General features: G+C 51.3%; 5 protein-coding genes across 6 annotated transcripts in view; 2 read left to right on the forward strand and 3 right to left on the reverse strand.

Moving 5' to 3' along the window:
• The window catches only part of GUITHDRAFT_160231 (asparaginyl-tRNA synthetase), a gene marked incomplete at its 5' end in the record, with an annotated part of 6,905 nt that extends 6,129 nt beyond the window's left edge, over nucleotides 1-776 (forward strand). The window contains 3 exons of the mRNA XM_005821485.1: nucleotides 28-145; nucleotides 464-516; nucleotides 640-776. Coding sequence (XP_005821542.1) covers nucleotides 28-145; nucleotides 464-516; nucleotides 640-742 — 274 coding nt within the window. The 3' untranslated portion in view covers nucleotides 743-776. The remainder of the gene's footprint in view (nucleotides 1-27; nucleotides 146-463; nucleotides 517-639) is intronic.
• Nucleotides 777-1,505: 729 nt separating this feature from the next.
• Nucleotides 1,506-2,138, reverse strand: GUITHDRAFT_48159 (hypothetical protein; the record flags this gene model as incomplete). Its single annotated transcript, XM_005821474.1, has 1 exon — nucleotides 1,506-2,138. A coding segment is annotated over one exon (633 nt), but the record flags the coding sequence as incomplete, so codon positions are not given.
• A 2,964-nt stretch (nucleotides 2,139-5,102) lies between these two features.
• Nucleotides 5,103-6,466, forward strand: GUITHDRAFT_147163 (hypothetical protein; the record flags this gene model as incomplete). Its single annotated transcript, XM_005821475.1, has 4 exons — nucleotides 5,103-5,720; nucleotides 5,802-5,940; nucleotides 6,120-6,307; nucleotides 6,455-6,466. The coding sequence occupies 4 exons, from the start codon at nucleotides 5,103-5,105 to the stop codon at nucleotides 6,464-6,466; spliced, it is 957 nt and encodes a 318-aa protein (XP_005821532.1).
• Nucleotides 6,467-10,072: 3,606 nt separating this feature from the next.
• GUITHDRAFT_147164 (hypothetical protein) lies at nucleotides 10,073-12,817 on the reverse strand (the record flags this gene model as incomplete). The annotated part of the gene is made up of 4 exons (XM_005821476.1): nucleotides 10,073-12,355; nucleotides 12,406-12,492; nucleotides 12,534-12,581; nucleotides 12,635-12,817. The coding sequence occupies 4 exons, from the start codon at nucleotides 12,815-12,817 to the stop codon at nucleotides 10,073-10,075; spliced, it is 2,601 nt and encodes an 866-aa protein (XP_005821533.1).
• A 737-nt stretch (nucleotides 12,818-13,554) lies between these two features.
• On the reverse strand, nucleotides 13,555-14,924 carry GUITHDRAFT_187498 (the record flags this gene model as incomplete). Of its 2 annotated transcripts, XM_005821488.1 has the most annotated exons (9): nucleotides 13,555-13,798; nucleotides 13,849-13,873; nucleotides 13,929-13,987; nucleotides 14,041-14,115; nucleotides 14,167-14,208; nucleotides 14,256-14,292; nucleotides 14,481-14,546; nucleotides 14,604-14,677; nucleotides 14,806-14,924. In XM_005821488.1, the coding sequence occupies 7 exons, from the start codon at nucleotides 14,507-14,509 to the stop codon at nucleotides 13,760-13,762; spliced, it is 306 nt and encodes a 101-aa protein (XP_005821545.1). The 2 variants fall into 2 exon arrangements, with proteins under 2 accessions (XP_005821545.1, XP_005821546.1); XM_005821489.1 differs by lacking the exons at nucleotides 14,481-14,546; nucleotides 14,604-14,677; nucleotides 14,806-14,924 and having other exon boundaries at nucleotides 13,760-13,798; nucleotides 14,256-14,273.
• Nucleotides 14,925-16,498: the final 1,574 nt, after the last annotated feature.

Below are 16,498 nucleotides of genomic sequence, written 5' to 3' on the forward strand. Positions count from 1 at the left end.
GTTCCCCTCCTGACGTTCGTGACCCCAGGTGGCTGCGACCGACCTGCTCGTTCCAGGCATCGGGGAGTTGGTAGGAGGAAGTCAGCGAGAGGAGCGACTGGATGTTCTCGTCGACAAGCTGAAGGAGTTCGGGCTGTCCCCAGAGGTTGCTCCTCCTTCCTCAATTGCCCCTGCCTCCCCTTCTCCTTGTCCTTCTCCTCCTCTCAAATACGCCTGCTGCTGCTGCTGCTGCTGCTGTCCTCCTTCTCCTGCTGCTGCTGCTGCTGCTGCTCCTCCTCCTCCTCCTCCTCCTCCTCCCGCTCCTGCTCCTGCTTCTCCTCCTCCTCCCGCTCCTGCTCCTGCTTCTGCTCCCGCTCCCGCTGCTGCTGCTGCTCCCGCTCCTTGGTACATTGCTCGGCCCTCTCTTCCTCTCTCCACCTGCTCCTCAGGATCAGCTGCTCCGCATCTCTTACAGCTTCTGTAGGACTATTGGTGGTATCTCGACCTGAGGAGATATGGAAGCACTCCCCATGCCGGGTAAGAACTCTTCCTCCGTCCTCCTCCATCCTCCTCCTCCTCCTCCTCCTCCTGTCCCTCCTCCTCCTTCGTCCTCCTCCTCCATCAACCATGCTTTTTCCTTCCTCTCACGGTCTTGCTCAGCTACGGTCTTGGCTTCGAGCGCCTCGTCTGCTACGTGACTGCTACTGAGAACATCCGAGACGCTATCGCGTATCCTCGTTATCCCGGCAATGCTGAGTTCTAGAGAGAGTGGGGAGAGGGGAGGATAAAAACTCAACAAAGAACTCTGTTCTATCCCCGTCACAACATGGCGGAGGCGGCCTCCTCCTCCTGAGGAGGAGGAGGGGGAGGGGGAGGAGGAGGGAGAGGAGGAGGGACAGGTGTGAAAATCTGTACGAGTAGTTGACGTAGTGGGAGGGGAGGGGAGGGGAGGGGAGGCAGGATTTGGTAGAAACAGGATTCACTGATAACATGTTACAAGTTGGAATCAACAGGATGCAAAAAACTAAAAACCACGGTGGGTACTTAAAAAGAAAAGGAAAATTGAAAAAAAAGGTGAAGAGAGGGAGGGAACAGCGTCAGCGATGAGAATCACTACAAGAAATGGTGACCATATGCACTCCAAGACCAAGTGCGAAGCTGTCATAGCGTTCGATGATTGTTTGCACGTCATAGCGTTCGATGATTGTTTGCACGTCATAGCGTTAGATGATTGTTTGCACGGTGAACTTCCACGCGCCAGTCAGACCAGGAGAAGGGAAGTGATCGGAAGGAGCAGGGAGAGTTCGAACTTCTTTCAGCCAGCAAGTCTTCTTCTCATGAGTGAAGGCGGAGCAGGACGGGGTCGAATCGCACCTTGCGCAGCACGCCTCCGGCGTCTCTGCTGGAGCTTGAGCTTGGTCCATGATGAGAATGTCTCCCACTCCCTTGAACATCTCAACGTTGGTCTTGAACGTGTAAGCGGAGCAGTCGCCTGTCCCCTTCCTTGTCTGATGGATGTCGAAGGTGACGAATTGCCTGAAGAACTTTCTCATGACAAAGACGTCCCTGTCGTACTGGTGCACTATGACAGCCCTCTCGTTCCTTGAGTTGATGACCACGTCGTTGTTGAAGCTCATCCCAACCTTGCTCTGCAGGTGAGCTACGGGACCGTTGTACTGATCCAAGACGTGCAGCCCTGGCAGCGAGCCCTGGTGGACTAGAACATTGTGTATCCCCTGGTCCACCCCGTTGCGCTCGCAAGCTGCGAAGTTGGGCCCGTTGATCTCCTTGGCCATGGCGTCGAGGTACGACTGCACGTGCATGGTCGTGCCGAGGCTGATCCCTGAGCAGATGATCTCCTTGGACGCTAGCTCGTCCACCTTTCCTTGCCCGAAGCAGCTCCGGATCCACCCGGTGTTCCAGTCATCTCCCATGATGTTGACAGACTCACTGAAGGTCCACAGCCCTGCCTCGCTCACGATGCTGAACGGGTCGGACTGGAACCCGGTATCCCTCACGTCCGCGAGCAGCACCTTGTTGAAGTTGTGCCCTACCCGCTTCAGAAAGCTCTGCATTAATACCCACCGGGTGGTGGAGGGATGGTACTTTCCTAGAGTCGCAGGGTCCAGGCTCACTCGGTTGACAGGGAGGACAGTGACATTGCGCTCCTGGAACTTGGATTGGAGGCGGGGGCTGACCACGTCCATGAACAGGATGATGGCGCAGTCGGAGAACTGCCGGAGGGACTCGACAAACACACAGACGTTGGCGTCGTGAATGCCGTCGGCCATGCCCAGCACCAAGTTCTTGTTCCCTGCTGGTGGCAGGAAGTCCGACCTCCCCGTGACGATCGAAGAAGCAGCTTCGCTCACGGACATTCTCGCGTCTGATCCCGCGGGTTTCTCCTTGACAAACGCTGGTGGCAGGAAGATTTCACTGGATCTGACCTGCTTCAAAGGAGGGGTGACTGCAGGGGCGGTCACCACTCCATGGCTGCCTTTTATCTCAATGAGGATCAAGTCAAGCCTGCGCTTAATCTCCTGCGTGTCCTCCTGAAACTTCATCTCCAGTGCATGGACAGTGGCCAGTCTCGTTTGCATCTGCTCCAACTTCTCCACGAAGCTCGAGATTTCCTCATATACCCCCGCAGCCTCTTCGGAGCTAGGGCCGCCTCTTCTTCGCATTGAAAGAAATTCAGCAGTCAACTTGTAAGGCACGAGCTCGTTGGTGGCTTCAAGCTTGGTTGTCTCTCGGGACCTCAGCGAAGAAGCTTGCGAAGTCTTGCCCTTGCTCCCTTGGTTGCTGATCATGACCATGAGCAGCAGAAATGCGATGGAGATCAGGAAGAGCCAGATGAAATTGTTCCTGCAGAAAATCTGTGATGACCTCATCTGTCTCGACGCATATATGTTCTCCTTCTTCTTCATTGTGATCCTACCGCGTGACCGTAAGGAGAGTACGGACTTGCCACAGACCTTTCGGCAAAAGCTCCTGGAGGGAGGAGAGCTATCCCGTAGTCCTGAGCAGGAGAGAGAGCGGACAAGAGAAAGAGTGTATCAGGCACAAGATACGAAGCAGAGACGCAGACACAAGGAAGAACCAGCTCTAGGTGCTCCGATCAATCTATCAGGATTCAAGCCAAAGTGGCGATGAAGAGAGTACTGAATGTGGGCTTGATTGGGAACGAGCAGCTCCAAGGGCACGCAATCAGCGTGAAGACGGCATTTCGGAGAAGAAAGAAGAAACGAGAAAAAGAAAATATGGAAGCAGTCGCGACAAGAAGAGATCAAGGAACTAGCAAGGTGCGGATTGTGTACAGGGGGGAAGTTCCCCGATAAGTAATTGGAGGAGTGGAAGGGCCGGGCGTAAGTGAGCAACGTGGACCGGGATCGATGAGGCTGAAGATGAGAGAGATACTGTGAGTAGAAGGTGGAAGGAAGATGGAAGACGAGGGAGGAGGAGGAGGAGGAGGAGGAGGAGGAGGAGGAGGAGGGGAAGGGGAATATGAATGATAGCAGGAGCGTGTAGGGGGGAACAAGGAGGAGATCAGAAAATGGAAACTTCGTGGGGTAGGGTTCTCCAACTAGAAAGGAGGGGTGGTCATAACAAAACCAGGGAAGAGTCGATATGGAGGGGGTAGGGTAGACTCAATTTTGTCGATGGTGGGTCCATATTGAAGCGTTGTAAGTTTCGTGTTTAGCTTTTCGACTTGGGGTGGTACAGTGGGGGAGTAGGGTTGCGGGCTATTCATAGGAGAGGGGTAATAGAATCGAGGGGTGGTACAGTAAGAAGCTTAAAACGATAGGAAGCATTGAAGGCCATTATCTTCTATTGATTGACTTGAATAATATGTGACCTACAGTATATTCGATCAAATTTCCGGGCAGAAAGTTGTGCAAAAAATTTATGAGGGGTAGGGTAGGGTCTCGAAGGAGCTATAAGGAGGAGGGGGGGTTAAAAAAGGTAACTTCGTTCGACCCCGGAGAACCCAGGCTTACTTGGGGGTAGGGGTGGTCAGAGGAAACTTCCGAAGGGGGGTGGTTCCTCACAATGTTTTGACTCGGTGGACCCCACTGTTTCCCATTAGTTGACATCCTACTACCCCAGCCCGCTCCATCTACCACCCCCACCCCAAGGCTACAGCTAGTTTGACTATTTTACACTACCTGATTTTTAACTTAAAACTTCGAGTAAAACCTGTAAAGCTACTACCACACTGACTGTGAACAAAGTTTACTCAAAGTTAAGTTAAAATCAGTACCGTCGGAGGACAATCAGCAGTTTGAGTAAACATTGGCACCGTTCACGGTTATTTTCTTGAATAATTTTTGAACTCGACTCTACTGTCATCTACGACCATAATTGTCCTAGTACTGATTGTAACTCGATTGTAACTCAACTTCCGCTCGGAACTTCCGGCGAAAGGCCCACCGTACGCCGGCTGAGCGGCCGCCAAATGGCGGCGTCTGGCACGGTGGCAGTCGGATGTCACAAGTCCCGGTCCGGCGCGCCGTCCTCGGACCCGTGACACCGGGCCTGGCCGGGAGAACGCCTTCGGATCGCCCGGCCGAGTCCCGGCGACCCGCCAAAGTGGCACGCCGCCGCCCCGCCGCCTGTTCCGCGCCGGGCCGCGCTGGCATGCCGCATGATGGCGCGAGGGGGAATTGGTCCTGCGCGCACTTAAGTGAAGACAATCATTTCAGCCGCCCCGGCCCGCCAGCCTGCCGCGCCGGGCGCGCCGGGACCGTCGGCCCGGCCCGCGGCGGGCGCCCGGCGATGGCAGCGGCCCGGTCAGAGTGTGGTCACTCGGCCCGCCCCGGAGGAATCTTTAGTGAGATACAAGTTTGTGGTGGCGGAGCGCGAATGGCGGAAGTGTGAGGAAGACGATGGGAGGAGAGTGAGGAGGAGGAAGGAGAGCGAGGAGACAGACTACTGCATCACGAGAATGAAGGAGGGCGAACATGTGAGGGAGGGAAAGGAGGAGAGCTGCAAGCGGAGGATCGAAGCATCGCACCATACCCTGAGAGGGGGTCTGTGATGCTAGCGAGGACAAGGAGCAGTCAACCGGCACCATCGGATTCTTGAAGTCCTGAGACAGTGAGCTGTATAGTTGGAAGAGGACAATGAAGGCTCTGTGGGTGCCCGTCCTTTGCCTCATCCTTTCAGTACAGCCGTGCAAGGGTCGCAGTGTGAAGAGCTCCATCCCATGCTGGAGTCAGTGCTGCAGGAAGAAATTTCTGAGCATGCCTAACACCGGCATCAGCCAGAGAAACTTTCACAGGATGGAGCTGAGAGGAGGTTCGGTCAGAGAGCTGGGAGCTTTCAGCACTCAGTTGCTCGAGTCGGATCTTCAGCTCGCTGACTCTCCCAAGGACGTCATAGCGGTGCTGAAGAAGCACAAGAATGAGACTTTTGAGAGCATCACTAACAAGTACATCTTAGAGAAGCTGTTGGCAACCTTGACAGATTTGTGGGAAGAGCAGGATGCTTGGCAATGGTTCGGGACTATCCGAAGAATACTTGCACGAGTTAGAGCGATGTGTCGTGGATGGGAGAAGCCTCAAAGTATTAGAAGAATTTTGATGAATCTATCTCATATCATGAGGATTCTTTCTGGAAATACGTGTTTCAAACAAGATTGCCTCGAAATTCTCCACATGCAGAATGCGATGTGTCAGAAGCTACTTGAAGACAACAGGAAATGTGATGGAGAGTGTCTGGCCGACATTGTTTCAGCGTTGGTAAGTTGAAGTTGATTGATGACGATGAATCGAATCTCCATGTGTCTCAATCATGATTTACACAGACTGACAGAACCCCAGGCTGCTACAGCTTTTGCACATTTCAACGCAACGCAGCGGGGTGTTGATGATTTCCCTGATATTCGGAGAGCCTGCAAAGCAATGCTGCAACGATTTGTTGACCTTCCGAGTGTTACAGTCACTGATGTGCGCTTAAAATGTGAGTTGTGATCGTTCTGTTTGACGGATCGTGAAGGTTTCCAAAACTATGTGGGCGTGTTCGGTTCTACAGTGTTTAGACCTGCCTGCTTCCTGCTATTTGTCTCGAAGACTTCTCAAAGATGGTTGTACATTTTGAAACCCCTCTACAGAGCTCATCTTTCTGTGCAGAATTCACAGATCTTGAGCCATCGGACATGATAGATTTGATTTGGAGCTTAACAACTCCAGTGCAACCCGACATCGGTCAAATCAACGTCACTCAAATCAACAACGATAAATTTTGCAGAGTGGCAAATGAGACGTTTGCTGCACAGAAGCCTATATTTCTGTCATGCAATCACACTTTGAGACTCCAGATGAAAGCTGTAAGCGCAATCCAGAATTCCACAGATGCTTTGGATATGGCCGACGTCTTTGACTTATTTCAGAGAATACCCTTGATATATTGCAATCTTCCCTTCAAGGGTCTGCTCCTAAGTTTCTATTCTTTCCAAGTTGTGACATGATAACAGATGAGAAACTGAAGAATATTTTGTGTATAGCTCTCCAGAATTTGTGCAAAACAATATTTCGATGCAAGGAGAGAACATCAAACTTTGTCACCCCGTTACGCCTGTTTTTCATGGTATCATATTCTTCAATCATCTTGAGTGCTTGCGAGAGGGTAAAAAACATGGCTAATTATTCTGAGGTTTTCAAGTGACAAATTGTAGGGATTTGAAGCAAATGATTGGCATTCAACGAATTCTCTTTTCATTTTGATGGATCTGGAGGCCTCGGATTCGATTGTGAATAGAAAACCAAATTACCTCGTGGAATACACCGCTCTGTCCTTAAACAAGGCAAGCAAAGCCTTATTCCAGTATTTTGATCACGAAGTTGTTGAGGTGAAAATGAAGTTCGTTTTCTCAACAGGTTGTGATGATCTATTGCAGGATATCAACAATGACGATGTCATCAAATTGGCAGCAATTCTGTTGTTTCAAGGTGAGCAGCGTCAAATGTTTCGAGGGAGGTTTCTCAAGAGTGAGCGCTAACGTGATATCCTTCGCTCCATAGAAACATCTCTGCAAGGAAAATCATTCTCGAAGATGATATTGGAGAATCTTGTTAACGATCGGGTATCAGACATTCAAATGATTCATCAAAAGCTCTGACGAAATGACACAGAGGCTGAAAGTGATGTCCTTCTGTCAGTTAAGTCACGTCATAGAAATCATAGGTCTTTCATATCATTTCGGTGATCTTTATTCACGTTTTTCCATACTCAGGTTTGAGCCTCACATCGAACGCATTTGCAAGAAAGGTATTAGAAACCAACAATCAGTCCTGGAAGGTCATCATTGTTCAACCGCAGATTTTGCAGTTCCAAGAGAACGATTTGTCCATCTGTCTGCATACTTTTTCCAACCTCCTACAAAACTTTTCGATCGAAGCTATTCGAGAAGGAGACAAATCAGTAATATCACGTTTTGTTCGAAACCTGGGGTGAAACGAAGTGGGGGATAATCTGTATTCATTCACGTTTCTATCAGGCTTGTCTCCGAGATTCAGTTCTTAGACCGTTGGTCAAATTGTCTCGAGTTTTGTTATCAGCTTGTCGACCTTGTGTTCTCAAAAATATTGAAATCTGTACGACTCGAACACTTGTCGATTGATGACATTCGACATATCTCGTACGGAATTGCTAGGTGCACAGAAGTTTGGTCTAGTTTGACATCTTGGTGATCAGTGTGCTAGGTTACACAGGAACTTTCCTCATTTGTTTGATCCAGATGCATCACAAATGCAGACATTGATGGTCGAGCACATTCAGCAAATGTGCAGTGCATGTGCCGATCTTTACAAACTTGACGACACTTGTGACAGGCTCTGTGACTTCCAACACAAAGTGAAACAAAATTTCAAGGTGGGGTCCTTTGACCGACGTTCCATGCTTGCTGGAATATTCGTCCTGGAGGCTATGGCTGAGACAGGATGCTCAGCTCCTTTCCACTTTCTCGAGCAGGTTGCAGATTACCTTTCAGACAAGCAAACAAATGCGGTGAGATATATTTCAAGTAAGGCGCCACCCTCCCCTGAAAGTTGTTCATCACAGGATTTTCATCTCACTCCTGCGCTATCAACAAGGTGATTGACGAGTTTCAGTTTGTTTATCCTCAAGGTTTCAACAGTCTCCTGTGGTCTTATGCCAAGTACGACAGCGCGGACATAAGAATTCTCGGAGCTGTGTTGAATAGCTTTGAGGTTCGACCTTGCTGCCATTCTTAGACAGCAGCTCACAAATTTCTGTAGCATCCCAGCAAATTTCGGTGTCTGCGACCGAATCAAGTCTTGCAACTGATCGAGTCAATCTCCAAAATGTCGCAGTTGGTCGAGTGTTCAGATATCTCTATACACTCACGAGATCGTCAAGGTCATAGACCCATCCAAGCCTCCAAATGCCTTCGACAGCTTCTCGAGGCTAGACCACACCAACATCCTGTTGATCCAGATGCTCCGGATGATTCAGAAAATGCGATTGAATGGGCTGCAACTACTTCTTGGTCGGGTCCATTGCAAAATGTCCCAGCCGGTGAAGACGTGCAGGATATCGATTTGCAAACCGGTCCACACAGCGAGAGAAAGTCTGCATGGAAAATCATTCTTGGAGATGATCCCACGATCATTGACAGATACCCTGCATCGAAGTCTGGAGTTGAGAATGAAGGGAGAGAGGGAGATAAGGTCTCAAGCGTCTATCACCCGTACATAAGCAATACTTTGCTGCCCATTGAAAATGAGCATGCTCAGAATCTGAACACCGTAATATCCAATTCTCGATCTATTCATGGACATTTTCTTGGCTTGGAAGGCATTCAAGGGCTTTTGAAGAGCCTCTCGGAGTTGACCTTCCAGCACGTCAAGCTCTCAAATCTCACTCGGTATACACTCTCTCAGGTGCGAAATTTCTTACACTTTTAACCATCGTGACTGAATGGACTAATGTTCCAAATTGTTTTTGTTCAGGTTGTCAGAATGGCAGTTTCACATAGTGTAACTTGCTTCGAGAGTGACGAAGCTTGTAATTTCATCTTATTTCACATCATGCAGCACCGGAACAATCTAACTACTTCTGAGTGTTTGGATGTTCTGTGGTCCTTCACTTATATGAAAGCCAAATTTGGATCTTCAAGCTGGCAGGAGATGGAACTGTTTTTGTCCGCTCTCATCAATCAAGAAGGAACGAATGCCAACAGAGTGATGACGATGGGCCCCGACGATCTCATACTCTTTGCGACTTGCGGTAGTTACACCATATCGCTTCTCCCACCTGACATGAATTCGTCAGTTTCTGCTCACAGAAATAGCGATGTTGGGAACGAGGCAATGCACTGGGTCAAGCAAAGGGTGAGCCTGGAGGGTGCTTCCTTGGTTCTTACTGGCTTCAAGGTTCTCCTACCAGAATTTCTTCGCATGCTCGACGAGGAACAAGCCATGCAGTTGATCTGGGCGATCACCTGGCATGGAAGTATGGACGACCTCGTGCACTCGAGCATTCAAGACGCCATGGCATTGCGACAGAGCTTGAGAACAGCTCGAGTCCAGGAGAATATGGTAGAACTCTTCCTTCTTTATTCACAAGAAATTTCTTGATGGGTTGGAACAGGCGACAAGACTTCGAGAAATTCTAGAAGAAGACGACGGACTCGAATCATCACAATATCCCGCATGGTCCAACGAGACCAAAGCAATCGATCTCATTCAATCTCAGATTCTCTGGAACACTGATCACAACGAGCGACGCGAGTTCGTTCAAAATTCAGATGACAGCAAATGCATAATCTGCTCTGAGAAGTCGCCGCAAGTTCTCATACAGAAATCTTGCATACATTCTTTCGGCGACATCCCAAAGATCGACATCTTCAAGTCCGTATCTCCCGGATTGCGGACATGTCCTTTGGAGTTCTTCTCTTGTTTTGACGACAGAGTGTGCAATTGTCGGCCGCAGACATGTCGTGAGTGCATTGCCCTGTGGGTCTTGACATGTTTCAAGAAAGGAATGTTTCCGACTTGCCCGACTTGCCGGGTCAAATTCTGTCTTGCCGATGTGGTTGAATGTCGAGAAAAGTGAGGCTCGAGGCTCGAGATCATCCTTCAAAGATGAACTTCACCCTGGACTTCTCCTGTGCTCGCCGAGGCGTCAAACGTGAACTGAGAGGAATCGAGTGCATGAACTGATCGGAGACTCGATTGTGCTGCCGCAGCTCGTGTGGGTTCACTGAGATGGTCAAGGGTTGAGCATCCTTCCAGACTCTGGGCCTGGGCGTCTCGATACTTGACCGTGAAGACATGTTTCCCTCCTCCTCTGCTCCCTCGTCCTCTGAAATGCTCAGGTCGAAGTCTGCCCCGACGATGGCCGATACGTCTCGCTGGAAATTTTGGTACAAGATAGAATTTTTCTTCCTGTGGACAAACTTTGAACATACCCACACGGATGCCATATCGAGCTCCCGTTCGCGGTCAGACTTGACGTCATTGAAGATTGGAAAATTACCGTCAAGTCTACGATTTCTCCTCAACCGAACAAAACAATGACCGATGACTCTATCTGCTCCGAATTGAAACTGATCATACACAGATATCATGAAATACAATGCAAGATGTTTGCTGAACATTCTCTCGTTCAGACTCATGCAGCCTTTGTACACGCCTTGCTGAAAATGATGTACTTTGCTGAACACAAATCGTTCGTTCCAAATCGGGTTTGAGTTCTGGAGCACACTCGAGCAAAACTCATGTTTGAACCTTACAGACTCTCCTTGGCTTGCATTCTTATCGCCGATCTTCTGCTGTAAGATGAGCTTCAGCTCGCCGTCGTCACCAGACGATGCTTTCCGGATCATGACAAGTGAGAGTGTACAATACACAGAGGGCTCCTTGGGCCATGTCAAACGTTGAGGGATATTTTGAGCCGAGATCAAGGACATTTCGACAGCAAACATGGTTGCATTGTCATGGGATGGTGACGAGGCCTTACTTTGGAAGGCTTCTTTTTCGTTTTTGTCCGGCTCAGACTCGTCCTTGCTCTTTCTTTTGCTGTCGTTTCTTGAATTGACAGCAATCCTCTCCAGAAACCTTCTTGCAGAATGTTCTAGTGGTCCCGACAGTTTTCCATTCTTGAGTTTCGAGTGCTTGAAAGAAGATTTTGCGATCGTATTCTTGTTGTTGGTCCCTGCACTCGCGTGAGAGACTCTGTCTTCAGATCGCCTGCTGACTGTCTTGGACAGAGTAGCTACATCTGCAACCTGAAAACCAATTCTCAGCCTAACAGCAGCCTCTGCATCTTCAGTTGTGTTGAGAACAGGCTCGTGCTTGTGCTTGAAAAGAGGAAACCAGTCATCGATCGGGTTGCCGGGACGAACCTCTATCACGCACTTGCCGAGTAGAGGGGGACTTCCAAACTTTGCTCGCTCATGCACACTGAGAAGGAGAAGGACGTTCTGCCCGTCAAGTGGCGAGTTGTTCACCGTCGACATGATTGTTCGTTGTGATTCGTCGTCCCTGACCACAACGAAGCTGGGTCTCTTCTCCACCAGCACGTGGGTCTCGTTCCAGACAGGAAACAAGCCTCGGACCTGCCTCGTGATTGCTTGCGGTCTGATCTTGAACGGGCCGTTGGCTTGGAATGAGTTCATACTCAGTGAGTCTTGACACTCAATACCGTGCTCCAGCTCCAGCTCTTCTTCCTCCGTCTTGTCCGCAAACAGCAACGAGACCGCGCAGAACGTCTGAGGGATCAGACCAAAGACTTGGGAGTTTGGGAAGTTCCTGCCCTCGACCACTTGCAGGTCGAACGCATAGGCCGTCTGATCCTCGTGGTCGGATGGCAGCGATAGCACTTCATCCTCTTCCTCCACTGAGATGTCTGGCGAAAGCGTCGCCTGCTCCTCCTCTGCCGGCTGATCGAAGTGAACGTGAGCGAGTCCATGAGAGAGTTGGGCAGAGGTCAGTCGTCCATGAAGATGGTCAACGCTCGAGACTCGGGAGATGTCGGGAGAGGGCGGAGAGGCAGCGGCATCGAAGTCGTCGTCCTGCTGGCCTATGGGGGAGGTGTGGGATGGCGAGCCAGGAGAGCATCTGACGGCGTATCTCAACATCTTCCAGTGAGTCTTCGCTGCTGCATCTTCGTTGATCAGCCTTAACAACTCAAACTCGAGCTCACGGCTTGTCTGCTCGGACCAGTGCCTTCTAGGATGAAACCTTACCGTCGCCTTGAGCGCCTGCGCGTCGAACCCGACATCGACTCTTTTCCTATCTACCTGCAACGCATCCTGGACCTCATCCTGCAGAGCCCTTGGCACTATGTGGTCCTTGAAGTCCGAGATGTGATGGGAGAAAGAGACTGTGAGCATGTGTTCTGCCTCGGACTGCTGCAGGAGGGTGAGGGGAGGGCAGCCAAGGAAGTCAACGGCCGACTAACCTCGCTCATCTCCGAGGGACTGGAGGTCGAAGACACTTGAAAGATATCTTCTGTGTGCGGGGACTCTGCCTCGTCCTCTTCCATCGCCTACAGAGTGTGAGGGCGTGCAGGGAGAAAGCACATGAAACCTGTTGCCGCAGGTCCACCTGAATGGTTTGCATGCTGTCCTTGCTTTCCTACAGGAGATGTTTGATCGTTGACGATAGAGACAGTAAGAGAAAGATAGAACCTTCCTTGACTCCCTCGTGCCTTCAATGACTTGTTTCCCTGGGACTTGGTATCCGATAGCTATAAGCTCCCTCTCCTGCGCTCTCTCCTGCGCCTGCTCCTGCTCCTTCCTTTCCTTGTCCTCTTGCATCTTTCTGCGCATCTGCGCCCTTTGTAGCGCCAGCTCTGAGACGCTCGTGAACATCCTTTCTTTCCTCTTGCCGAAGGAAAGAATCCTCAGGGATGTTGGAGATGACGAGGGAACAACGTTCAAGCAGGGAAAGGCGTTGTCTTCACTGTCTTATACTCATGGCTCCGATCTTGCTGCTTCCCCGTTTGTATCCTCAAACTTCCTTCCTCCTCCTCCTCCTTCTCCTCCCTCTGCCTCCATCGTGTCTAACCACTCCCTGGTGCGCACAATTGAAAAATTCAACACCCGCAATGCAGCCGTTATTAGGGCCGGGCAGGAGGATGCGGTATGTGGCAGCAGTGCGGTCGAGTGTCGATCATGGGGAGGGAGAGGGGAGAGGGAGGGAGGGAGAGGGAGGGGGGGAGAGGGAGGGAGGGAGGGAGGGAGGGAGGGAGAGAGGGAGAGAGAGGGAGGGAGGGAGGGAGGGAGGGAGGGAGGAGAGGTGACGTGAAAGGAACGACAAGTGATGTGTGGGGATTTGATGTCGGCACGAGTAAGATAAGATGTGTGAAGTACTATGCGAAATTTGATGGAAATAGAGAGAGACGAACTAAGAAAGAGAGAAAGAGGAAAGAGAACTTGGGGAGATTGAGAGGCGGGGAGTAACGAGAGAACAGGGAGGAGACAAGATGAGAAGAGGGGAGGAGGTTCGAAGTTTTACTTCACATGTAGCAAGCAAGAGAAAGACATCAAGTGAAAGTGAGAGAGTTCCAAGATGGAATGCAATCATTTCGCTCACGCGCTGAAGAGGCTCGAACAGCATTAGCTACAAGAGAGGTTTCGCAGGCAGACATGCATCGCTATAGTACATCTCCCGCTGAAGGCGCAGGATACTCCTCCATCGAGGAGGATGAAACTTTCGTTCCTCTTGGAAGTCGACTTGTTTCTGCAAAGAGATCGCCATCCATGCCTCCCAGGCTGAGGAGACTGCGGAGGACGAGGACGAGGTTGAGAACATTAGTAGTCAGACTTCTTGCCGGTGTCCTCCCCAAGAATCTGCAACAAGACTGTTAGAAATAAAGGGAGGGAGGACGAGGAGCTCTTACGAATTGTTTCGATCTGCCGATGCATCTGAGTTCACACGTGTATCAGCAAACACTGCTTCCTATCAAGATTCATCTTTTACCTCATCATTGTCCGACGGCACTCGCCACACGTTAACCTCAAGGTCACTTTCTTGGTCACCTGTCCGCCCCACCGTCAGCTCACGCACCAGCCAGCCTCTCACTCGCACGTACCTTGGCCTTCTTGTGGAAGATTGGTTTCTTCTGTCCTCCGAACCCTTGCATCTTGCGATCGTACCTTCGCTTTCCCTACACACGTACCTTTCACGTGACGCCTCTTCCTCCATCATGGCAACAGACCTGCGCTACAAGAGAAGCTGCGCCAGCCTTGTACTGTGACACCTGAAGCTGCTCCATCATCGAGGAAGGCGAAGAAGAACAAGAAAGACCTTGTGCGTTTGATGCATGTTGCAATGGTTGCAATGACTGTGCACAACAAAAGCTAGTGAGTCATGACATGCTGATCCCCTCCTCTGATGCCATGCTCTCCTCCTGATCCTCCACGGCAATCTCCACGGCAGCAGACTCATCCCTTCTTGTCTGTGCATTGCCCCCCACCCCAACTCCACCATCCTCACTTCTCAACGAAAATTTGTCTCTGCACATTCACTCACGTTCTCATTGTCTTCGGGCATGAAACCATGGCGAGCAAGTTGGAGCCGCCGGAAAAGAGACCATCGCTGAGGAGAAGCATGAAGATGTCAGCTATGCATCCAAGAGCATGGACGGAAACCCACCTGGTTGCATGGCAATCGCAAAGGCAAGTCGTCTCATCACAGCCACCAGCAACGTCGGATTGAAACAAGATCCCCTGCAGGAGCCTTTGAGCGCATGTCGAACCAAGAAACATGAAGGATGAAGCCCCCTCTCATGCTCAACCATCGCTAAGACCTCTCATCGTGCCTAGTAGCCCCCAACTCTCTGCAACGCGCCACTCACCTCGGCGTGCTCGGGCGATCCTTCGGCAGAGGAGCGCAGGGGCCGTGCTCCTAGAGAGCAGGAGAAGGGCCCAAGAGCAGGAAGGAAGGAGGAGGAGGCGAGAGAGGAGGAGGAGAGGAGCAGGAGCAGGAGCAGGAGATGTGCATCCCCGAGCACTGCCATCATGCGCGGCCGCACCATGGTTGTGGAAAGGGATAGGTGGGTGGTGAGTCACTGAAGGGGTACACAGAACATACAAAGTTGGGGGTGCAGGGGGTGGTCAAAAAGTTTTGAGCCCAAACTTCTGAACTTTCTAACTTCTGAACTTCTTAAGGCTCAGAAGTTTGAGTCACTGTCAGTCACTGCCTAGGCTAACTCTCCGAGGCTCCGGGAGTCCGGGCCGGTTCTGCGCCCGGCCCGCAGCCGGGGGGGGACGTGACTGCGGGGGCGGGGTGAGGGGCTGGCCCGGCTGGACTGAGTAACGGTCCGGGGCTCCGACTGCACAGCCTGACAGTCTCAAAGTGACTCGGTGGCCAACCCCCCGCGACAGTTCTCCGAGCGCAGTCACGGCGACAGTCGGATCCTTTGGGGGACAGGTAAATGACTTTCACTTGTTTCTAAGAGGATCTTCATCTCATCAGTTCAACAAGCCCTCACATGAGCGACTACCCGATGGGTTCGGACAGAGCAGCGTAGATGTCGAAGAAGGAGATGAGGTCTCGCTCGTACATGCTGTGAAGCTCCTCGCTCAGCTCCTCCACCTGCCTCATCAGCTCCCTCGTCTCCTCCTCCTCCTTCGCTGCCTGCGCCGCCGTCGCTGCAGCCTCCTCCTCCTCCTTCGCGGCTCTGGCCGCGGCCTCCTCCTCCTCCTCCTTTCGTCTGGATGCTTCTTCTTCCTCTGCCCTCCTGGCCTCCTCCTCCGCATCAGTCTCAGGAGGTGCGTCCTCCTCGCTCTTCCCAGCTGCCTCCACCTGCACCTCTGCCAGCGCCTCTCCTTGCTGCGAAGTTGTGGATGAGCAGGGGGAGGGAAGAAAAGTTTACAGGTGTCACCTGATCCTCTTGATCGTTCTTTGGGGTAGCGGGTTCCTGCTCCTGCTCCTTGGGTTGTCCATCTTCATCGCGTCCTGTCCTTTGGTTAGTCGCAACTTTCTGGATAGAGGACAGAGAGGAGAGAGAGGAGAAGAGGTGGACGACTTTGTGAGAGGAAGGAAAAGAGGAAGAGGAGGAAGAGGAAGAGGAGGAAGAGGAAGAGGAGGAAGAGGAAGAGGAGGAAGAGGAGGAAGAGGAAGAGGAGGAAGAGGAAGAGGAAGAGGAGGAAGAGGAAGAGGAAGAGGAGGAAGAGGAAGAGGAGGAAGAGGAAGAGGAAGAGGAAGAGGAGGAAGAGGAAGAGGAGGAAGAGGAAGAGGAGGAAGAGGAAGAGGAGGAAGAGGAGGAAGAGGAAGAGGAGGAAGAGGAAGAGGAGGAAGAGGAAGAGGAAGAGGAGGAAGAGGAAGAGGAAGAGGAGGAAGAGGAAGAGGAAGAGGAGGAAGAGGAAGAGGAGGAAGAGGAAGAGGAAGAGGAGGAAGAGGAAGAGGAAGAGGAGGAAGAGGAAGAGGAAGAGGAAGAGGAAGAGGAAGAGGAAGAGGAGGAAGAGGAAGAGGAAGAGGAAGAGGAGGAAGAGGAAGAGGAAGAAGAGGAAGAGGAAGAGGAAGAGGAGGAAGAGGAAGAGGACAGT

The sequence above is a fragment of the Guillardia theta genome (genome assembly GCF_000315625.1).
Source record: "Guillardia theta CCMP2712 unplaced genomic scaffold GUITHscaffold_143, whole genome shotgun sequence".
Classification (NCBI taxonomy): Eukaryota; class Cryptophyceae; order Pyrenomonadales; family Geminigeraceae; genus Guillardia; species Guillardia theta.